Source organism: Bicyclus anynana, chromosome 12, assembly GCF_947172395.1.
Source record: "Bicyclus anynana chromosome 12, ilBicAnyn1.1, whole genome shotgun sequence".
In the NCBI taxonomy this organism is placed as follows: domain Eukaryota; kingdom Metazoa; phylum Arthropoda; class Insecta; order Lepidoptera; family Nymphalidae; genus Bicyclus; species Bicyclus anynana.
This window is the reverse complement of record NC_069094.1, coordinates 4,494,219-4,517,256: the sequence shown is the minus strand read 5'-3', so window position 1 is coordinate 4,517,256 and position 23,038 is coordinate 4,494,219. Positions and strand designations below refer to the sequence as shown.

The window sequence follows — 23,038 nt, the reverse complement described above, 5'->3', positions numbered from 1 at the left end:
ACGAACATTATTTAAAGGGGACTAATGGTATAGCTTTATGAAGTCATTTTTATTATTGGAGAGGGAAAATGGAGGGGAACAGTGTCGTCACCTGTACCCTGTACCTACCTGTAGATCACAAACGGGTAAAAACTAGATGCAGATAAAAATAAATCTATGAAATAAAAAATTGATATTAATCTGTGACCACCATTTTGTTTATAAACTGGTAACGTCATGCTCTGGGTTCTAGCCTTTTTGAGCCCGACCGCGATCAAGGACCTCAGACGACACAGATACAAATAATATTTTATGGATGCTGTTTTTTGATAGTGAATGATGAAAAATTGAAAAATCGTGTGCGTATCGGGACGCTCGACAGAAGATAAAACTGAAACCAGCTGCCATAAGCGTGAGAGAAAGGGAAGCCAGACAAAGTGGTGCCGTTACGCGTTACGTTACCAAGCGGTTTATCACGTTTAGCAGAAGTTATTTTACACTTTTTTTTAATTTTATATTAATGCCAAAAATGGTAGACAATTTTGTTTGTGAATTGGTGTTCAAGTCCATATGTAACTGGTCTGAGCTGCGTTGTACTAACCTTGTGCTAAACATCGCACATTATGTATTCTGTAGCATCGCTATCAAGTTCTGTGGTTGACACTTGACAGCACAGCCACCGACGTCAAATAGTTGACATTGACAGCTGATCAAAAAAATTAGTCGTGTTTTTACATCATTCGTCGTACTCGTAGCATTGAAACAATAAAAATATAAAAAGATATCACAAAATATGAAAAAGTAAATTTTCTAAGTGCGTGCTTGTGATACAAGTGACAAGTTTTATTCGGTAACGATATTAAATGTGAAAGATAGTGTTTTGCGATCTCGAGAAAGTATGGTTCGGGATAATTAGCAAAAATGAAGTGCTGTTACAGTATTAAACCCGAAAGAATATCCATTGAGAGATAAAATAAAATAAAGAACGATGGATGATGAAGAGGCTGATTTGAGGGAGCAAATATTCCATAACAATGTTCGGGAGCAAATAGTAAGTTTCCCTTAATTTTCATTAACAAACTACGTATGTGGTATAAACTTTTCAACAAAAGAATAAAGAATAATCTTAATCAACTACGCTGCTCTTTGGGCTTGCGGGTAATATTGCTTGACTCAGTAACATCACTATCAGATGTTGATCAAAATGACTGAGACCAACAGCTTATCAGGCTCTTCACTGGGTTTCAACAACAACAATTTAATTACTTTGAGCTAATATTGAGAATTTCTTCGAAGGAAGGAAAGAAAAAAACCAGCACAACCATATTTTACCTTAGTAGTACTGACATTCATCTTTTTCTCTTAGTAAGCTTTCTTATCTCCTACACAATATAAATATTAAACTGAATGAATTACAGGATCTTTTTAACATCAACCAACCAATTGCTAATCAACCAAAAATAAATTTTTAAAATCAACCAAATTCTTTATATCTAATCGGTAACTATTATTTAATTATGTACTTACTGCCTATTGTTTTATCTGGAAGTAGCAGAACCTTCTGATTCCTGCATAGTAACATATAGCATAGTAAAATATATTACTTTTATAATAATGTAATATTATGATAATGTAGTTTTCCATTGGTGAAAGAATTTTTCAAATCAATAGTGTAGTTTCCGAGCCTATTCAATTCAAATAAACAAATCTTTTCTCTTTATAATATAAGAAATAAAATAACTCTCATTTAAGCAAACCTAAAGCTAGCTATATATGCTTTATTCATATATGAGTAAAATGCTATCCATTTATTTTTCATAGAATAATAAAAAAAACCGTAACATTACTGTGACAGACAGACAAGTGATCCTATAAGGGTTCTGTTTTCATACTTGTTCTTAGCACTAAAAATTAATTAATTAATTTGTTTGCAGATATTCTTGCTCCTGTTCATACTACTGTACCTCTTCTCATTTATGTTAATTGAGAAGTTTCGTCGACGCGACAGTGAGGATTACTTCAGCTCTGACGAGGATGAAGTGAAAGTGTACAGGATTAGCCTGTGGCTGTGCACATTTGCACTGGCCGTGTCTCTGGGCTCGGCACTGTTGCTGCCAGTCTCAATAGTCAGCAATGAGGTGCTAATATTATACCCAAATAGCTATTATGTCAAGTGGTTGAACAGCTCTCTGATACAAGGTAAGCCTGCCTAATTGTCTTTAAGAAAACTTTTTTTCTTCACCATTATTAAAGCTAAGTGATTAAGTCTATTAATCAATATGCGGAGAGGTAATAGCCCAGTGGATATGACCTCTGCCTTAAACTCGAATCGAATCTGCATTAAACTCGTTTGAATCCAGTCCAGGGCATGTCACCACCAATTTTTCAGTTATGTGCATTTTAAGAAATTACATATTATGTCTCAAACGGTGAAGGAAAAACATTAAGAGGAATGCATAAATGAAAATTTTCTCAATTCTCTTGTGTGTGAAGTCTGTCTCAAATGGTGAAGGAAAAACATTAAGAAGAATGCATAAATGAAAATTTTCTCAATTCTCTTGTGTGTGAAGTCTGTCTCAAATGGTGAAGGAAAAACATTAAGAAGAATGCATAAATGAAAATTTTCTCAATTCTCTTGTGTGTGAAGTCTGTCACGAACGGTGAAGGAAAAACATTAAGAGGAATGCATAAATGAAAATTTTCTCAATTCTCTTGTGTGTGAAGTCTGCCAATCTTCATTTGGCCAGCATGGTGGACTAAGGTGGATGAAAATGCCCTTTCAGTCTGAGAGGAGACTCACACTCAACAGTGAGCTGAATATGGGTTGTTAACGAATATGCTAACAATAAATGTCCAGACCAACATTATTGTTCCAATAGCAGTTGTTAAGTCAATGATGCAGCAATGATTGTACATCAGCTATCGGAACAATAATGCAGAATATTTTAAATGGTCGCGTAGCATTATGCTGAGCTGAGGCCAATTTTTGGATTACACCACACATTGCATAGTATTGTCTTGCAAGTGTGGCATAATTTTGAAAAAATCATTTTTCTTTCTTTCTTTCAATGGGCATTGCAATATAAAGGTTCAACCAACACCTTTAGAATCTTTCAATAGACTGTAGGATCAAAGGTTGGTTAGAAATAAAAAAGTATTTAAATATAAATATTAATTAACTAAGTACAGATTAATTATTCTTTAACAACTAAAAAACTGATTAGGACTGTTATTGACAAGAGAATTATCTTTTCTTAAAGTCAGTTGTGGATATTTATAAAAATTGCACTTCCTTATCTGAGTATAATTTCATCATCATTCAATCAATCATTATTTATCACTGAACATTTATTGTTTCTTAAAATTATAAGCCTCTGCTTTTAGGTACAATAGTATAAACAAATCATCAAAAAATAAAGCATTTCATAATGGGTAGTTTTCTTAACTAGATAAAAACAAACAAATGGTTGTTAGCACAAGAAACGCTTGATCTAACATTACTTGATAATGACTTTTATTAATAGTATCAAAAGTTATACCCATTTGAGTGATTTACTTATCAAGGTATCTTAGGCCAGTGATAGATTTTTTATATATTCTTCACAACATGGCCCTTGACTACAATCTCGCCTGATAGTAAGTGATGATGCAAATCTAACATGGAAGTGGGCTGACTTGTTAGAAGGAGGATAAAAATCCATACCCCTTTTCGGTTGCTACGCAACACCGTACAGGAACGTTAAATCGCTTGGCGGCACATCTTTGCCGTTAGAGTGGTAACTAGCCACCGCCGAAACCTCCCACCAGCCAGACCTGGACCAATAAGCCCCGTATGAGTTCAAAACTAGTCGGGCATACTCCGACATTGTCTCAAGTGAGTTTTAGCTGTGTTTCATAATAAATTAATATGAATAACACTCATATAGATAGTTTTAATTTTGTATGTATGTTTGTATACCCTAGTAAAATATCCATGTGATCTTAATTTATACATATATGCTAGCTGTGCCACTTGGTTTGTGTTTGTAGATCTCATTCCTGTGGGAATCTATACTGATATTATAAATGCGAAAGTAAGTCTGTCTGTCTGTTACCTTTTCACGGCTAAACTGCTGAACCGATCAAGATTAATTTTGGTATAATGGTAGGGGACCTTGGAACAAAACATAGAGTACTTTTTGACCCTAAAATAAAAATAGAAGGGGGTGAAATAGGGGTTAAAAGTTTGTATGGCTGGTCAATCAATCAATGGAAATTTTTAGAGTTACAGTTTTAAAAAAATTTACCATAAATCATAAAAGTAATACGAAATATAATGTGATTCAAGAATTTTAAAAATTCAACCCATTGGCAAAGGGCGGACGTAGTCGCAGGCGTCTGCTAGTATCAGGATAAAAATTTGTCATTTTTGTTTCAGGTCTATGGAACCATGTGTTTCTATTCTCAAACCTCTCGTTATTTGTGTTCCTGCCGTTCGCCTATCTATTCTCCGAGTCCACCGGATTCCGGGGATGCAGGGGTTTGAAAGGGCGTGTGTATGAGACCTTCATTGTACTGGCTCTACTTGGCCTTGTGATGCTTGGTCTTGCGTATGTCATCTCCGCATGGTTAGAGGGGGACAGGTCCAGCCTTGATGCTCTATTGAGTGAGTATGATTGATTTATTACTTTATCCAGCTACCTACCTATTTAGTGGCTCGTACCCAGTGGCGTGCACTTCATACATGCATTAAAGTACTGCATACCCTAAGAGTTGTTTTCGTAATGCTAATTATATGAAGAATTTTCCCAGTTTGGTTATTTATATCTTACCAGTGCATACCCTTATCGACTAACTTATGCACGCCACTGCTCGTACCTTGTGTGAACTCAAAGTTTTGCCCCATGTTTTTTATGTTTCTACAAGTTAGGCCTTGACTACAATCTCACCTAATGGTTAGTGATAATGCAATCTAAGATGGAAGCGGGCTAACTTGTTAGGAGTAGGTTGAAATCCACACTCCGTTCGGTTTCTACACGACATCGTACCGAAAAGCTAAATCGCTTAGCGATACGTCTTTCTCGGTAGGGTGGTAACTAGCCACGGCCGAAGCATCCTGCCAGCCAGACTTGGACCAATTTAGAAAACCTCAATCGGCCCACCCGGGGATCGAACCCAGGACCTCAGTCTTGTAAATCCTCCGCGCATACCACTGCGCCACAGAGGCCGTCAAAAACAATCGCAAAGTAACACCTCGTTGTACTCAATATTCAAAACTTATCCTTCTAATATTATAAATGCGAATGTATATTTGTTACTCTATAACGCCGAAACTACCGAATCGATTTGGTTGAAATTGAAAATGTAGATAGATCCTATACCCTACCCTAGATTAATTAGGCCCTAGATTAATTAGGCTACTTTTATCTCGAAAACACGAGATTTGCGAAAAAAAAATGGTTGTGATAGTGTGAATGTTTGTTACTCTTTCACGTCGTGACTACTGAACCGAATTAGATGAAATTTGGAATCCATATAGATTATAGCCTGGATTAACAAATAGGCTACTTTTTATTTCGGAAAAATTATATAGATTTATTTTAGAATTTAAACTATCGTGAGTGTTATACATATTAATTGATTATGAAACTCTGCTAAAACTCACGTGATATTAGGTCGGAATATGCTCGACTAGTTTCGAACTCATACGGGGCCCTTAGTCATGAGCTGGTCCTTGATCCAAACTGGATCGTGTCGCGTTGCGTTTGGGTTCGAAACTACTACTTTATATTTTGCGTGTAACACCGCAAGGCGCAGCTAGTACTTAATAATGTATTTCTCATTCAAATTACTAATTACTTAAACGATTTCTCTATACCCGAATGCAGCAGGATGTACACCAAAAGGGGGTTACAAGAACAATGTCGTGTGTGTAAAATGTATGAATGTATAGTGAACTAGTCGATCGTGATTCCTTGTTGTTAACTTGTTTGTGCCTAATTGAGTGTGTAGTCGCGCCTTTATATTCTATTGTTTCGTGGCCAATGTTTCGCTGTGACTTCGCTTGTGATACTAATGCGTCCTGGTTTTGAGCGCGCACAACGTAAATACTATGAAAAATCCACGACGACAATATGCGTCGAGACGCAGATTGTCGAATCGAATTGTAAAAAAATCATCTATACCTTTAATATACTATACTCGTAGTATAGAGAAAGATAGAAACGAATTCGAAACACACACTTTCGATAAAATGTCTATTCAGAATAGCTCTACTGCTTGTAATTCACAAAAAGCATGCTTCCTTCTTTATTGAGTGTATAGAGACTCGTCTCGTCTCATCATCATCATCATTATCAACCCATATTCGGCTCACTGCTGATCTCGAGTCTCCTCTCAGGATGGGAGGGGTTAGGCCACCACGCTGACGCCCAATGCGGATTGGCAGACTTCACACACGCAGACAATTGAAAAAAATCTCTGGTACTTATGGAGGTTTACTCACTCGTCTTTACTAATATTAATAAAGTGGTAAAGTTTGTGATGTTGTAGGGGGTAATCTCTCAATCTACTGACCCGAATTTGAAAATTCTTTTACCACTAAAAGCCACGTTATTTGTGAGTGTCATAGGCTATATTTTATCCCATTATTCTCAAGGGAACGGGAACTACGCGGGTAAAACCGTCGGTTAGTAAGTAAATAAAGAAGCTATAAATAAATTTGTTCCGAACACAGCAGTCACGATATTATCGGATAGTAAAATCGGTGAAATGCGTTCATTGTCCGTAACGATCTTGATTCCCAATAAGTAGGTATTTATTGTTTATAAGTGTTGATTATTTTTTACCGCAAATTACTTTTAAAGTGGTAATAACCTAGATTCATAGGTTGCATACATACATACATCTGTCTTTATGTATATTTACTCGTCCTTATTTGAAAATAAATAACGCCAAGCCAATAAAAATTATACTTTTGAAAAACACCCGACAGTCAGGATTGAGCTAGAATTGACTTTTATATCAGAAATTACATATTTAAGTTTAAATGCTATTTATATTATGGATCAAAGGTAATTTACCCAATTGTCCTCGTGACAGACCATTTACCTGCCATAACTTTAGATGATTTGACCGAATTTCATGTCTTACAGTTTTATGAACACGATTATTTCATTTGATACCACTTCAAAATTACCCGATATCCGATTTAATAGCCTAAGAAACATCGGTCGCTAAACGATTCGCACTACACCAATATGAATTTAAAATCTTAGTCATGATATTTGTTTGTTCGCAGATTTGTGGACGTATCTACCGTTCTTGTACTCCTGTGTATCATTCGTCGGTGTTTTGATGTTGCTCGGTAAGTTTTCATTAAAAAGTAGACTGTATCGAACGCTTATCATAAATCCATAATCATAAATGTACGTGACAAATGTCCGAAATCAAAAATAACCGCAATCTAAGCAGAATATAGAAGCTTTGTTGTCAAAGAGGACCTACGCATAATATTGTGTCGTTTTTGGTAATGCTGAAATGAAGATAGTTTGAGTAGAATAATACATAACAACCTGTTTATACATTGGGCTTTAACCCCGAATCTTATAATCCGTAGTCTAAAATTCTGTCCATTAAATAAACCATTGAGGCAGCAAATTCTAAATAACTAGACTTTATGTCGATAACTAGGGACTTGACCTGTGCGGTGTGCTTAATAGATAATATTAGATAGAGAAATTGATCCAAATATAAATTAATTGTACGAATAAAGCCAACGCCAATTACAAAATAATAATGTTGTTATGCAATAATATTACATATAACAAATATTATTGTAATATTACAAAATTGGAAAATGTGAACTTGTACCTGATGTTTTGCAAGCAAAGATAAAAAGTCCGTTCAAAATAAACATACGAGTACCGCGCGTACTGGTATTGACCCTGATTTGAATGTGCTATTGATAGCCAATACAAAAACAATGCAAGCGTGTGCGAAAATATTATACCGGTCTAGTATTTTTTAGTAAACGAGTTTTGAGTGTCTACTTTTAGAAGTACTACAGCTTTAGATCTTTAGCTGATTTAATTGGCTATTGATAGCCAATACAAAAACAATGCGAAATATTATGTATACCAGCCACCTTTATTGTTCTTCAGTAAACGGGTTTGGAGTCACTACTTTGAGAACTTCATTACTTAGATTTTTTATTGCAATCGAGGTACTCTGAACGCAATATCAATATCTCTCAGCTTCGGGTATGACTGGTTGCCGATGCATCACTTTCTTTACTCGAACTGCATGTTGTTTAACCTCCTTGCTTTATGCTTCCTTATATAGATTGAATTGATAATGAAAACAGGTATTTAATTAATAAAAATAATAAAGATGTGTTATCTATAGCTGAAATTAAATAATACTGTAGCTAATTTTCTGAAATAACTTTTTTTGGATTAAAAAAAGTTTTATATTATGTGATAAGTTTTCAGTTACTTTGATTTTTCATATTTCATATTCAAATTAGCTTTAATAGTATTTCTTTCTGTAAAGCACGGAAGCTATAAGTTTATACAAGTTAGCAACCGTGACATTGTTATTCGCATAAATCATTTTTAAAGCGTGTTCAAATCTCGTAGCTTGATAAAACATTGTCAATAGTTGTCTACAGTAGTTTCTTCTGATAGAAGAATTTTGTTTTAAATTAATGCCCTCCAGGCAACACACTTGCGTACTTACTACTTACTTAGTCTTTCTTATCTTGTCCACGCGTTGATGTGTATACTCGTAAAACATGACCTTTATTATATCGAGATCTTTGACATTCAAGCGAAGGAATATTAATGAGTGAAAAGAAATCTTCAACTCGTGGAGAAATTGGCGGAAGTATTTTATGTACTCCTAGTACTAGTGATTCGCTTCGGATTCGCACGGATTGAATAGAATATGGATACACCTATTTAATGAAAATCTTAAAGATATAAACTATTTCTCTTAGAAATATAATAATATTAATAAGATGATATAGATAAAATGCTCGTAGTAAGATGGTATTGATTTAGATATATCTAATACATATTCTAATTTATTAATGACATGCCTATAAGAGTAGCTCGGATGGTTTACGTGTATGCTAGTAAACCTTCCAAGGCGTTGATTTTTTCAAGAACTTGAAGAATCACTCATATTTCAAACAATTTATATATTCTCATTTTAACTAATACATTTAAACAATCATCTTATATTTATATTTTATTATGTATGGTCATTGAGACATCAAGTTTCATTCAGTAACGGAAAATTTTGGAACAGGACATCCTTTTTATTGGGCAATAAACTTGATTAACAAGATTATGGTTATCAATAACAATTGGTACACCGTTATCTAATTAGGACTTATCAAAATTACTTCACTCAGATTAACTTTGAAACTCATGTCCATTTCAAAATCAATATATTTTAAAAAAAATATTGTATAGTTTTATTCGTCTTTGTAACTATTGTTTTAATTTATAGATTTCAATTGATATTGAATTAGTTAATGTAGTTTGCCATATGCGAAATTGAAATTATTTTTATTATGATCCACAAGTTATCCTTGGTCTTATGACTATAAAAATTATCATGTAAATTAAAAATTGTATCATGTAATATTACTATAATTTCATATTAGACTCGAATACATTAAACTAAAAATTCAAACTCTACATTCACACTACAACATTTATTTTTAAATCAAACAAAAAAATCAACTCTTAGTATCATACCAATTTCCTTTCTTTTAATTTTCTTCTTCCTCGTCATTACATTCGTCTTTATCTAGGAAATATTTGATAAGGTCGTCGTGCTGCGGAAACTTTTCATTCAACTCTCTCCTACATTCCTCCAGCTTATCCAATTCCTCTAATTCCTTATACGCCTTAGCTTTATACAGACGTGCCTTGAAGCTATTCTCGTTCAGTCGTAAAGCCCATTCGCAATCGTTGAAAACCTGTAGAGATAAACTGCCGTTAGCAATGGATTGATAACTTCGCTTTCGCTTTTTTATAAAAAATAATCTATTACTAGCATACTCCCTGCGTTTTAATGCATAACGCATATTGCTGTAAGAATACGATGAATTATGTTATAATCAATTTTCGAATGTTACTGTTTAGAAAAACAAAGACAATTTTGTAACAAACAAACAAACCATTTTATCTTACCACTTTATGATATTAGTTTAGATATGTGTGGGCTAGTTTGAGGTAGGATTTCAATTTCATACAATTAGATAAGTAACAATAACTATTATTAACATCAAGTGTTCGTGATAATGACCTGATTCGCCACTTCCAAATCTGGGTCGCTACTGCTACACTTTGTATACCTAATATTACATGAAAGAAGAATAAACCTTTATTAGAGCATTGAGACATCTCGTGAGACATATTGTTGTAAGGCAAAATTACATATTGATGAATAATAGCGTCAAGAAAATATCGCCCTCTTCTTTCATTCCGGCTGCTACTAGTCGATAATGTCTTTCTCTTCACGAGAGTGGTCGTTAACGCATCAGGTCAACTGGGACAGTTAACTTGTATTCCTTTATTTTTTAAATATGGCGCCTAGTCGTACATTCTCGTAAAACATTTCCTCGTTATCGTCTCCAACCCGTCCCTCACTAACTACTTAGAAACACATCTACAATGACTATAATATACTCCTCACTAATAGAACGTTGACCTCGCCTAAATTGCTATTTGCCAAGACCTATGATTTGTTACATTCAACTAACATTGACTTGTTTAGTTTGTGGTTTGTACGTTAGTACTTATACTTCCGCGATTTCATACGGATTGTAACTGTTCACAGCTGACACTGTTTGTTTAAGTATCTCTAATAATATAAAAAAGGTAATTGCTATAACGTCTAGGACATAGGAAATTTTGTAGAATGCAATTTGGTTTCGACATTTTAAACAACATATATATCTGGGTTCTAGAATAAGGAACGAAATACTGTTTACTGTTTATTCATCTGAGATCTAGTCTTTCTATTAACTAGTCTAGTTATTAACATTAGTGTGTTTGTTCCATCATAGTCTTTATAACTCGATGGTGTGAGTTTCGAATTCCTCACTATATGTATATGGACCCATAGTTTCGTGGTAAACAGAAATGTATAGAGACAAATATGAGACTCATACTGTCGAGTTATTAAAACATCATTACTGAATAGAATTCCTGTTCCATCTAAGTATTGATGGACTTTTAATCTTATTCTAAATGATTCTTCAAAATATTTACCTTATCGTAATTTCCGAGTTTGATGTTTGTCAAGGCACGATCACAGTACATCATAGCATTGTCCTTGATATGTTCTATGGCTCTGTTGTAGCAGGACAGTGCTCTGTCGTATTCTTGGCGACGGAAAGCTTTGATTGCTTGAGTGTTGAGAGTGTCGGCCTTCTCCTTGCGAATCTTTCGATCCAAAGCTCGCTGATTCGCGTCTCTGCTTACTTCTGCCATCCAAGCATCTTTGTCCATTTCACCCTAAAATTAATGAAGGATGATTTGTTATTTTATGTTATTACTTATTTGTGCCGTGATAGCCCAGTGGATATGACCTCTGCCTCCGATTCAAGAGGGTGTGGGTTCGAATCCGGTCCGGGGCATGCACCTCCAACTTTTCAGTTGTGTGCGTTTTAAGAAATTAAATATCACGTGTCTCAATCGGTGAAGGAAAACATCGTGAGGAAACCTGCATACCAGAGAATTATCTTAATTCTCTGCGTGTGTGAAGTCTGCCAATCCGCTTTGGGCCAGCGTGGTGGACTATTGGTCTTACCCCTCGCATTCTGACAAAAGACTCGAGCTCAGCAGTGAGCTGAATATGGGTTGATGGCGACGACTTATTTGTGCATGTAGACTTCCCCTTCATCCTTTACTTTTCCCTGTTCGATAATTTTGGTTGGATAGCATTTCAATTACTGAACTAGAATATGATTTTCATTTATCTGAATATAATATTTTTCCAATTATTGTAAAGGCGAGAATGTTTATCTTGAAATTAAACTATTTCTTTTGTTCCACCATTCCATTATACTATTAAATAGTCTTTAAAGTTAATAACTGTTCAGATTAAGATCACACGTTACATTTTGATCGGTCATTAAAAAGGTAGGTGGAGATATCTAATTCTAGGTGTAATTGTGTACTTGTGCCATATACTTATACAAGTAAGTGTATAAAATATAATGGTATTTATTTTGGCAGCTTGATATAGACATCGGTCGTCGAGCTGCTTGCTATTACATGCAATTAAACATATTTATATGTGTATACATTTTTCACATTGATATCTGAACATTCCTAGTTATTAATAGTTTCAACATAAAAAAAATGATTCCAAAAACACTAGGTATATTGAATTTCATGATGAAGGTCTTTGTATGGCCTTTTCTCATAAGAGTTGCGAAATTTTCAATTCGTCTTGTAAAATGAAATTAGTATTTTTTTACTGTGTTATTGCTATTTGATACTTTCATTGACATGACTAGGTTGGTGACTAGGGTGGTAACTAGCCACGGCCGAAGCCTTCCACCAGCCAGACCTGGACAAATTAAGAAAATCTCAATCTGCTCAGCCGGGGATCGAACCCAGGACCTCAGTCTTGTAAATTCACCGCGCATACCACTGCGCCACGGAGGCCGTCAAAAATAGGTGTTTCCAATAGTATGAGTTTTACTGGTTATGGTATAGCTAGCAAAACGATTTGCAAGCAATTCTAGTTCAACATTCCAATGGTAGAATGAATAGAAATCTTGTGCATTGCTAGGTATGTGCATACCCCTTTCATTACGTAATAGTCTACTGTGCTGCCTAGCTTTATCATTTAGGATAAAAGCCTACTTAGTAAATTGTGACTTAAACTGAAACATTAACTTAAACTGGGTCACATATGACTCGTTTATCATATGTGCCTTGTTAGGAGGTTACAGTTGTATCATATATTAACAACCTTTTTGTACACTTTTAAACCTCAATAGCTCAACGGTAAGAGCGGTCGGACTCATCAACGAGAGGTGGTGGTTCACCTAATACAGTCTTTCCCAAGTAGTTGGAGGGGAATGGGAGTATTGGACATATTAAAAAAAAGATATAGCAAATATTCTTTAAAAAAAAAAGTACCTATAATAAAACATTACTTATGTAAAATGCTTAATCAAGATATGAGTTAATAGTTTAAAAATACGAAAATTATAAATATTTCTTATATATTTGTAACATATGATGATTTGGATGATTCTTCTGGTGATACGCTTAATCGGCGGTCTAATAATATTTGCCATATTTTTAAATATGACCAATATTCCTGTTCATCGTAAGTAGTTGGAAAAGGCTGTGTTGAGAGTGATTACGACAATAGATAAGAGGGCGGGAATCGAACTAACACCTCTGTGATAAGTAGGTACGGCCTGTTTACCACAGAGCTATTGAGTATGACGCAAACGTGACCCTAGCCTAAATACGCAGTGGTTTCGTGGTTATAGTGGAGATATAGATAATCTGATCCCTGCCGCAGAGGTCAGCTGATATTGATAGTATTTATTGTATTTATATTTTTGGACATCGCTGTCCTTACTATTCGATACATTAAAAACAATTTCGAAGATACTTAAAGAACCTTAATCTCATATTCAAGCATAGAGACTCGTACATAGTGCAGTGTGCAGCCCGATTAGATTTTCACACGCTTTATATTAGCTTCACTTGTAACTATGTATGTAAGAAAATCTTGAAGTCTTAATTTGACCCACTTCCCGGTCTTCAATTAGGATGAAATTTTGCACACGCTCTGAGTTCTGATGACAATACATGACTAACGGCCAGTTTCTTCATCGCAAGTAACAGTTAAAGTAACGTCATAAATCAAAAGTGACGGTCTTATTCACTTAAAAACTACTTACTACTTTTACTATTACTTTAGCTTTACATGAAGAAACTGGCTGTTAGAAACGTCATTACAAATCCAATATGGCGGACCGGCTGTTTGAAATCCACCCCCATGATATAGATATCAAATGAAAAGGTTTGCTGTCAGGAATACGAAAAAAATATCACGTGACTTAAAATATTTGCAATTTTTAGTTCGTGCCAAAACGTGTTTTTTAGTTTTTTAAACGATTTAAAGTTATTTTTATAATATTCTTTACAAATTGACTACAATCTCACCTGATGGTAGGTGATGGAGGATGATGCAAACTTATCCATACCCCTTTCGGTTTCTATACGACATTTCATATGCCATCAGTAGAAAATAAATGTATCGTTCGTGAGTAAACCATAAACAACCTTATTGGTTATGGAAAGTCGACATACTAGTACAGTAAAAGCGTAGCTGACTCTATTTCTGTATGCGATATGTTTAGATCAGAAAGTAGTCTAGTAGCAGTATGTCGAGGCAATAAATTAATTAATTATTTAAGAGAATCATCTAAAAATACACCTGAAAAGAACGGGAGCATTTTTACATGTTTAAAAGATGTTTTATCGTTGATTGGCCTCAATAAAAGGACGCACAATCATGTAGAAAATTTCACTTAAAATCTGGCCAATTTTGTTTGACAGTCTTAAAATTATTGGTAAAGATAATTATACCTAAAAGGCCTTTAAATATAGTCCAATATTCAATATAATCCCAGCAATATAAATCCAGAGCAAATTCAACCTTAAGTATTGAGTTTAAGGTTGAATTTGCAAATGCGACTACTTGAATTGAGCGCCAAGAAGTTGTGTTTGGCATTTTGGTTCATTGAGTGGGGACGGTTTTTGGTCGCTAATTGTGCATCCGCCTTTTGATAGGAGATCGATGTTGATTGGTTATTTTTCTGGCAAAGATACTAGAGTACGTCCCACAGTTTCACTCACGTAAGCCCCTTCGGAATACGGTGATAAAATTTAGTTTATTTTACTTGCTGATAATGGAACTTTCCATTGGTGAAAGAATTTCTAAAGTGGATTAGGAATCAAAGCGTCACAAACAAATTTACATTCACGTTTATAATATTGTTTAGGAGTAAATTTGATTGTAGCATTGTTAACTTATTTTTGTTATTATCTATTTATTTGCAATTTTACTTATACCATTTGTAATAACAAACGTTAGCGTGGCTTAAAGGATGCCAGCGCCATCTAGAATCTATTCTTATAATACGAATTCTGTACATTTTGTACATTCTATACATTGAAGATGTTTTAAAAATGTTTGTTGGGGAGCATTATATGTATAACCGATACTGAAGCTAAAAATATTTTTATTTGATTTTTTGTCTGTCTGTCCGTGTTTTTTTGTTATTCGGTCATCACGCTGAAACTACTGAATAAATTCAAATGAAACTTGGCACGGTTTAAGACCATAATACGGAGAAGGTTATAGGATACTTTTTATTGCGAAGGGGGTAAAAGTTTATATGAGAAGGGGGTGAAAGTTTGTGTATAAAGTCCTTCATTATTAGAGTTACAGTTTTAAAAATTTGTTCATAAATCACAAAAAAAATACGAAATAAAATGTAATTAAAAAAAATTTAAAATTCAACCCTTAAAGTGGTGAAATAGGGCTTGAAAGTGTACATCGATTGACGCGGACGAAGTCGCGGGCGTCCGCTTGTAATATCTATAGCATGAGATGAGACTAGATAAAGTATAAAACTTATATATTAAAATGTTCGCGTCTCTATTATAAGACTCTCTTTACTTCGTTTTATAAAATAAACTCTTATTTTAACCACCCTTATTTATGCAACTGTTTAATAATCTACTATTGTTTTATTTACGCGTTGTTGTACATTATACAACAAAGCTTTCTAGTCTGTGTGTGTGTATAGTCAATAACAGTTTTCTACTTTTTTCTCCAACAAACAACTTAGGAACTTTCCAAGTCGTGTTAGCTTTAGTTCTTGTTAACGTACTTTGCCGAAGTACACACTCGATTAGGGTTGCCAGAACGAAATTAAAAGCCGGACAGTCTACCCAGTTTGGCCTGCCATTTGGTTAAAAAGACCGGACAGTCTACACTTGACTTGACTTTTCAAAAGTGCTTGTAAATTAAGCCTAAATGAAATTTTAATTTGAATTTTACATTATTGAGGATTTTTTGTACATCAGTAATTTACATTTTTTTCGCTCGTTTGCGAATGTAGGTAAAGCCTAACAAAGGCTGGACAAGCCGGACACCGTTTATTTTGGCCGGACACGGAACAGAAAAGCCTAATATGTCCGGCTATGTCTATGAGGACATCAAACGGACCGCAGGAAACCGCTGGATGCTAGCGGCTCGAGACCGTTATGCTTGGAGGTCCATGCAAGAGGCCTATGTCCAGCAGTGGACGTCCGTCGGCTGATAATGATAATGATGATGATGATGTCCGGCTTTATCCGGACACCTGGCAACTCTACACTCTATGTACCTATTCATAGATGTGCACGCGCCAACTTTCACTGACAGAGCGATTTGTCTTAACTATTTATATGCTTTTTATATGAGCCAATTGATGGTGCGATCTAAATGCTTGTGTATGTCTGTGGCATTGTTAACAAATGTTCTACAGGGTTACTTAATACTTATAATTCTTTGTAATATTCAAAGTTTTTCACCTATGCGTGATATGTTGTTTTGTATTTAAAATATATTAGCAAATAGCCAGTGGTACATCAGGTATTTAGCTAGGGTATGCACTATAAGTAAAAATTGGAAAATTCCTCGTACAACTATGTATTTTGTCCAAAATATGTTTGTATTGAGTCCTTAGGGTATGCAGTACATTTCTGCGTGTATGAAGTGCACACCACTGCAAATAGCGGATGCTTACAACTCCATCTGCTAGTTGAACAAAGGATTTTTCGAGATAAATAGTAGCCTAATTGTTTCTCAATAACCTCTATCTTTCCGTGAAAGTTCTGATAAAATCGTTTCAGCTCAGTGGCGTAGGGTGCCTTATCCCGGTATCAAAATTAGTTGGGGCCCAATAGACGAGCGGCAAATCCCGAAAAATCTCTTTAGTTTTTGATTTACTCTACCCAAACTCATTCACCACAGAGTATTGCTGTTTTTTGTTTTTTTTTCCCGGGATGTCTACCAGATTATTTTTTACAAATATTTGCTTTTACAAGTAAGGGGCCCCGTATCAATATACGGTAGCTAAGCCCTTGTTTCAGCTGTTACAGAGATTAGCCCGGGCTAACATAAAGTTCTTCAAAGAATTTTAAAGTAAATAATATGGTATAAAAACAAAACCCTCTTTAATGATAGTAAATGTAGGTACTTTAAGCGTATACATTTGTATTATAACCTCATAGCGACGTATGTCAGACAACATTAGGATAAGAAAAATAATATGTAGCCAGAGAACAATGGAATAGTTCAGTCAGAGTCAATTTACAGAATGATTGCTGCTGCAAACAGTGTTCGCTGCTCATTAGACGGGTAGACATTGGTACCTTGTGCGGGTACTGTAGTCACAGATAGGGTTGCCAACATTTCTTGAGAAAAATATAGTATTTTAGGAAATAAGCGAAAAAACTATATTTATTTACACTTATTGTATTTTTCAAGATTTTTTTCTCTTATGTAAATAAGAGTTATTTTATGCTTTTTCAAGATTATGGCGTTAAATATTTCAAAAACCAAAGTTCATTTTTTTATCGTTAATTTTAAGTGCAGAATAAGATAGAATTTCGGAAAAAAGAAAAAAGAAGTAATAATAATGATAAAACTATATTTATTTACACTTATTGTATTTTTCAAAGTTTTTTTGTTTTATGTAAATAAGACATATTTTATGCTTTTCCAGTTATTCGCTATAAATATTTCGAAAACCAAAAGCTCATTTATTTATCATTAATTTTAAGTGCAGAATAAGATGGAAGTTAGGATTCGATGATAATGTTAAAGTTCAAAGTTGTTGAAAATATAGTATTTTTGCGTATTATATATTTCTTCAACACTATATAGTACGTAGATCCGAAATGTAGTAGAGTGCTATATATTATATGAGAAGTACGGTTGGCAACCCTAGTCACAGATAACCTAATTTACAACTACTATTTACGTATTTGTCCTTCCTACTTGCGAAACTAACCTAATGCTGCTCGCTAATCGACTACCAAAGTAGGTTTACGCTGATATTATTTATGAGTTATACATGTAAACAGTTCACAATACTATAAATGCGAAAGTTTGTATGTTTTTATTTATTTTAAACAGGGCACCAACAGGTTACAATAAATACTTATAATAAAATATAAAGAAATATATAAATATATAATAAGTGGGTCTGCAATAATTGCCGTAACTTATAGTTACGGCAATTATTGCAGACCCACTTATTGGTTGTCACAGAATGCACTAAAGATAAGGATAAGGCCTAGTTCGCACTACTCCACTATATGTTTTATTGTTTACACAATCAAGCAAAAACTATAGGACGAACTTTAATTCAATTTGGCACAGAGGTAGACGATGAGTCGCGAAGTTGATGTGGTAATGGGTAGTGCACATAGTTCGAAGAGCCAATGGACGTTGGGGTACCAAAAAGCTGGAATGGTGACCCCGCACCGGAAAGCACAGTGTTATTCGACCCCCCCTTGCATGGTCGTCCATGCAAGAGGCTTATGTCCAGCAGCACATCAGCTGTTATACTGATGATGATGATAACATTGTACTACCATAGGTCTTTAACAGTGAGCAACTGAGTTTGTACCGTGTTGTCTCAGGGACGTAGCCAGTTTCAAGGATAAATGCAATAATTTAGAGAAATATAAAATTCTAAATTGACGCAAGCTGCGAATCAAACCCGACATTGGTTTTCATCTTCTGGTTCTGGTAATAGCAAAAGTGATGTATCTGCACCAGGATGTCGTGAAGTGTCGATATACATAAAGCAAAAAACACGGCCAAACATTTGTGCATATGTTTTGAACCATTACGAAACGAACGGAATGATTGATTGATTGATGGTGATTGAATGATTTACCGACTTTTAAGTAAACATTTCTCTGTTGAAGATTTTTATACAATGTACAAAACATACGAGCACATTAAAGTTTTATACATTGCTAGTATAAAACTTTAATGTGCTCGTATGTTTTGTCAAAAAAAAGAATTTTTAATTTAGTCCACGGTAAAAACAACTTATTTGATTTCCGTTTAAAATGAAGAGTTATTAACTTTTTTAGTATTGTTTCAGAATTCCATTATATATACACACGGAAATGTATTATGGACTTTTTGTTACCATAAATAATAGTAGATGGAAAATTATTAAAATCAAAAGTCCGCAGTTTTTATCAATCTTAAAGATTTTTTGTTTTCCAAACATCCATCTACCAGTAGGTCATAATCATCTACAAACATTTTTTGTTCACGTTGTACGTTGGTGCATATAAAAACAAAATTATCATATTTTATAGAATAAATGGTAATAGCTTGGCATATGTATAAAAACAAGTTTTACTTTTAGGTATTTTTTAACTGTGTTTTTTACGTTAAATGTGCCGTAACTGTTTCTTTACCCGACGGCCTTTTATTATTTCGATCGGTATTAAATATTATTTATCTTAGTAGGTACGGGTTGTCGATTTTTTCATTACCTACTGTTGTAGTTGTTTTTATGCTATCTAAAATTTCCATACCAAATAACCAATTATTTTTCTTAAACCCACCCCTGTAATACAACCAACCAACTTGTATATAGATCTTTTATGACATAGCTCGTCCTGGGGCTTACTATTGCCCTGTTCTTTGCTGCCGTCAAGTAGCATTGCTATGTTCGGTCCTAAAAGGCGTAGTTTGCCGGTGTAATTACAAGCTCACAGAGTCGCATTTTGTAGGACGTGTACTTTGCATGCTCTGCAAAGTGTTGCACTGTTTATAAGCAACATTTATCCACTCTATAGGGCCCTCTGCTTGGTGAAACAACTTTTGCTAAAACTATTTACAGTAATATAAAACATAAGAAAAGATAATTCAATTTTAGATTTAATTTTGACTTCTTCATAATCCCTAATTATTCTATTCTATAATTTACTCACAGCGTCCGTCTTATTAAGTGATCGAAAAGCTTTTTGATTGATCACGGTTCTATCTTCTTTCACCTTCAATTTTACGTCTTCGTCCAATATTATTTTACCCTTGAGATACTCATCAGCTATAACTTTGGCAGCATCGGCCTTTTCCTTGTCACCACTCGCCATATCTCTCACCAATCCGGACACTTCGCCTATTTTCTTCATAAAGTTATTCCATTCTTCGTTCAATTCGTATTGTTCCTTGTTCTTCAACGCGGGGTTCGAAAATTTTCTGTTTATGCTCATTGTTTATTGTTTATTTTGTGTATTGTTTAAAATAGTTACAGAAATCGGTGTTTGTTTATTGTAACGAGCCGTTAGCGAGCGTGGGTAGCGGTATTGACATAATTGTTTACATGGTTACCGTTGTCAGCAGTTGACTTCGCTGACATGACGTGTTGAAGTGTTTATAAATAGAAAATAGTATTATTTTGAAAGAGGTTGGTATGTTTGTGTAAAACGAAGTTTTATTCTTCAATTATCTAACACATTTGTCTTGTTTTTTTGGTACGAGTAAGATTAAAATGCAATAAAATTGTAGGTAAGTGTTCTCTCAGCATTTTGTTACTTAAATGCGTTAACGTTAATTCAGGATATAATCTCTCTTCGAATCAGTTCAATAGTTCCAACGTGAAGGAGTAACAAACACACACACAAACTTTCATGTTAGTTTTCGAAATAGAATTTGGAGCAGCAATAACTAAATTGTTAACGAACCGAGAGACCACTAGAGAAAAGGAGGACTTTTGGTCGTATTTAAAAAAATATTGTTAAGTAAGTAGCATAATAAAAAAAAATAAAAGTATCGAATACAAATGTTAAAATTAGTGATGATAAATTTGTGTTTTTTTAGGTCAAAACGGGTACCCAAGGGGTAAAACGGAGACCCTAATACTAAGACTCGGCTGTTCGTCTGCCCGTTCGTCTGTCAACAGTCGTATGTGCTAGGTAGATTATATTTTCTGTTGTCGCTATAACAATAAATACTAATAAACAATAAAATAAATATTTAAGGGTGCTCCCATATAGCAAACGTGATTTTTTGCTGTTTTTATAGATAAAATGATACGGAACACTTAGTGCGCGAGTCCGGCTCGAACTTGGCCGGTTATTTTTAAAATGCATGCTTGTCTAGGTAACAGTGTCGAAAAGAAAACGGCGTTAAAGCGTTAATGTGATTTATTTCTAGACGTTATTGTCTCCGTGATCACAAACTGAATATCTAGGCTACGATAGTTTCTCAAATATTTTTAGATGTTATTTTGAGAAACAATGAAGATACTTAATAATCGTTTATTTTCAGTTGACAATTAGCTACGCATTTTGTTTACATAATGTTATTATTTCAATTATACATCTGTAGTTGTTTTTGTATAGCTTTTTTCGGTTTACAAAAAAGCTAAGCTTAAAAATTGTGACTGATTAATAATAACAATGAATACCTACTTTAAGTTAAATGAATTGTAAAATATTGTGAAGAAGAGAAAATAAAAGGCTTTATTATTATTATTATTATTATAGTTGTTTTTGTAGGGAATAGAAAACGCAGGAAAAGTGTTGTGAGGAATAGTTCAAGTTTTAAAAGCTTGCGAACTTCACAGAATACATAAATTCAAAATGAAAAAAAGTGTGCGTCTTGGTACGCTTCAAGAATAGGAACTTCATGAAAACCACAGAATACATAAATGCGAAATAAAAAAAAGCGTGCGTCTCGGTACGCTCGACAGAAGTGATAACTTAAATCTGCTGCCGTATGCGTTAGAGAAAGGGAAGCAAGACCGAGTGGCGCCGTAACGCGTTACGTTTCGAAACGGTTTACGGTTTACTAGAAGTTATCGTTTCAAAAAGTATAAATAAATAATAAAAATTTTAATAAAAAAAAATAAAACCGACTTCAAAACCTAAAAACGTACCCACTAAACTAAAAAGCGAAAAATAACATCATAATATGTTCTACCTGCTGATCAGTATGAAGGCGGTGCTAAGCCGGTGATGTATTAATTCAAGCCATGTGAGAATATATCTTATAGATTTAGATTTTGCAGACAGTGTTGTTTCATGTGGTCCTGTCAGAAATGGCTTAAATTAAGACAACACCGGCTAAGCACCGCCTTCATACTGATCAGCAGGTAGAACATATTATGATGTTATTTTTCGCTTTTTAGTTTAGTGGGTACGTTTTTAGGTTTTGAAGTCGGTTTTATTTTTTTTATTAATTTTTTTATTATTTATTTATACTTTTTGAAACTATAACTTCTAGTAAACCGTAAACCGTTTCGAAACGTAACGCGTGTGTAATTGAGAACCTCCTCCTTTTTGAAGTCGGTTAAAAACATTTTGACCAAAACAAAATAAATAACAACAATTTTGTTACAAAAATCAATAAATTAATTTAATTAGGATTAGGTGCTGGACGCTGCCTCGGTGTCGTTCAGTGGATGAAGTTAAACGAGCGTGAAGTTCCATTTTCCACTATTGGAAATAATAGTCCATATACTTCTTAGATTTTCGTAAAACGCAAATACCTACTTGTTATGAATTACGATTAATGAGACGTTATGAGTATGTTAGTACAGATGTCGTAGGAAAATAATAATGATTTCAAATGTATGCATTATTTTAGAATTAATTCATTACGTAATACGTATTTAAATATACTAAACTGATTTAATAGAACACAAAGATTGTGTCATGTGATACACTAAACATAACTATCTAAGGAAAATTTCGTGAGGAAACCTGCATACCAGAGAATTTTCTTAATTCTCTGCATGTCTGCCAATTCGCATTGAGCCAGCGTGGTGGAATATTGGCCTAACCCCTGTCTGTCATTCTGAGAGGAGACTCGAGCTCAGCAGTGAGCCGAATATAGGTTGATAACGATACCGATCTAATGTAGTAAGTTCTAAGTAAAGATGGGTTTAAAGGCAGTGTCTTGTAATGCTGTTTTTCTTTTTTCTTTTTTTTTGGCA

At 34.3% G+C, this 23,038-nt stretch overlaps 2 protein-coding genes across 3 annotated transcripts in view; one reads left to right on the top strand and one right to left on the bottom strand.

The window, feature by feature from the left end:
• The first annotated feature begins 680 nt into the window (after positions 1 to 680).
• Positions 681 to 23,038, top strand: part of LOC112048489 (protein Lilipod) — a 43,360-nt gene continuing 21,002 nt past the window's right edge. The window contains exons 1-4 of one of the 2 annotated variants that reach the window (XM_052884584.1): positions 681 to 1,030; positions 1,914 to 2,178; positions 4,397 to 4,624; positions 7,259 to 7,324. In XM_052884584.1, coding sequence (XP_052740544.1) covers positions 968 to 1,030; positions 1,914 to 2,178; positions 4,397 to 4,624; positions 7,259 to 7,324 — 622 coding nt within the window. In that variant the 5' untranslated portion in view covers positions 681 to 967. The remainder of the gene's footprint in view (positions 1,031 to 1,913; positions 2,179 to 4,396; positions 4,625 to 7,258; positions 7,325 to 23,038) is intronic. The other variant, XM_024086018.2, reaches the window with a different exon arrangement.
• LOC112048490 (tetratricopeptide repeat protein 12) lies at positions 9,714 to 20,989 on the bottom strand. The gene is made up of 3 exons (XM_024086021.2): positions 20,031 to 20,989; positions 11,247 to 11,492; positions 9,714 to 9,949 (listed from the first exon to the last, which is right to left on the bottom strand). The coding sequence occupies exons 1-3, from the start codon at positions 20,310 to 20,312 to the stop codon at positions 9,740 to 9,742; spliced, it is 738 nt and encodes a 245-aa protein (XP_023941789.2). The 5' UTR covers positions 20,313 to 20,989; the 3' UTR covers positions 9,714 to 9,739.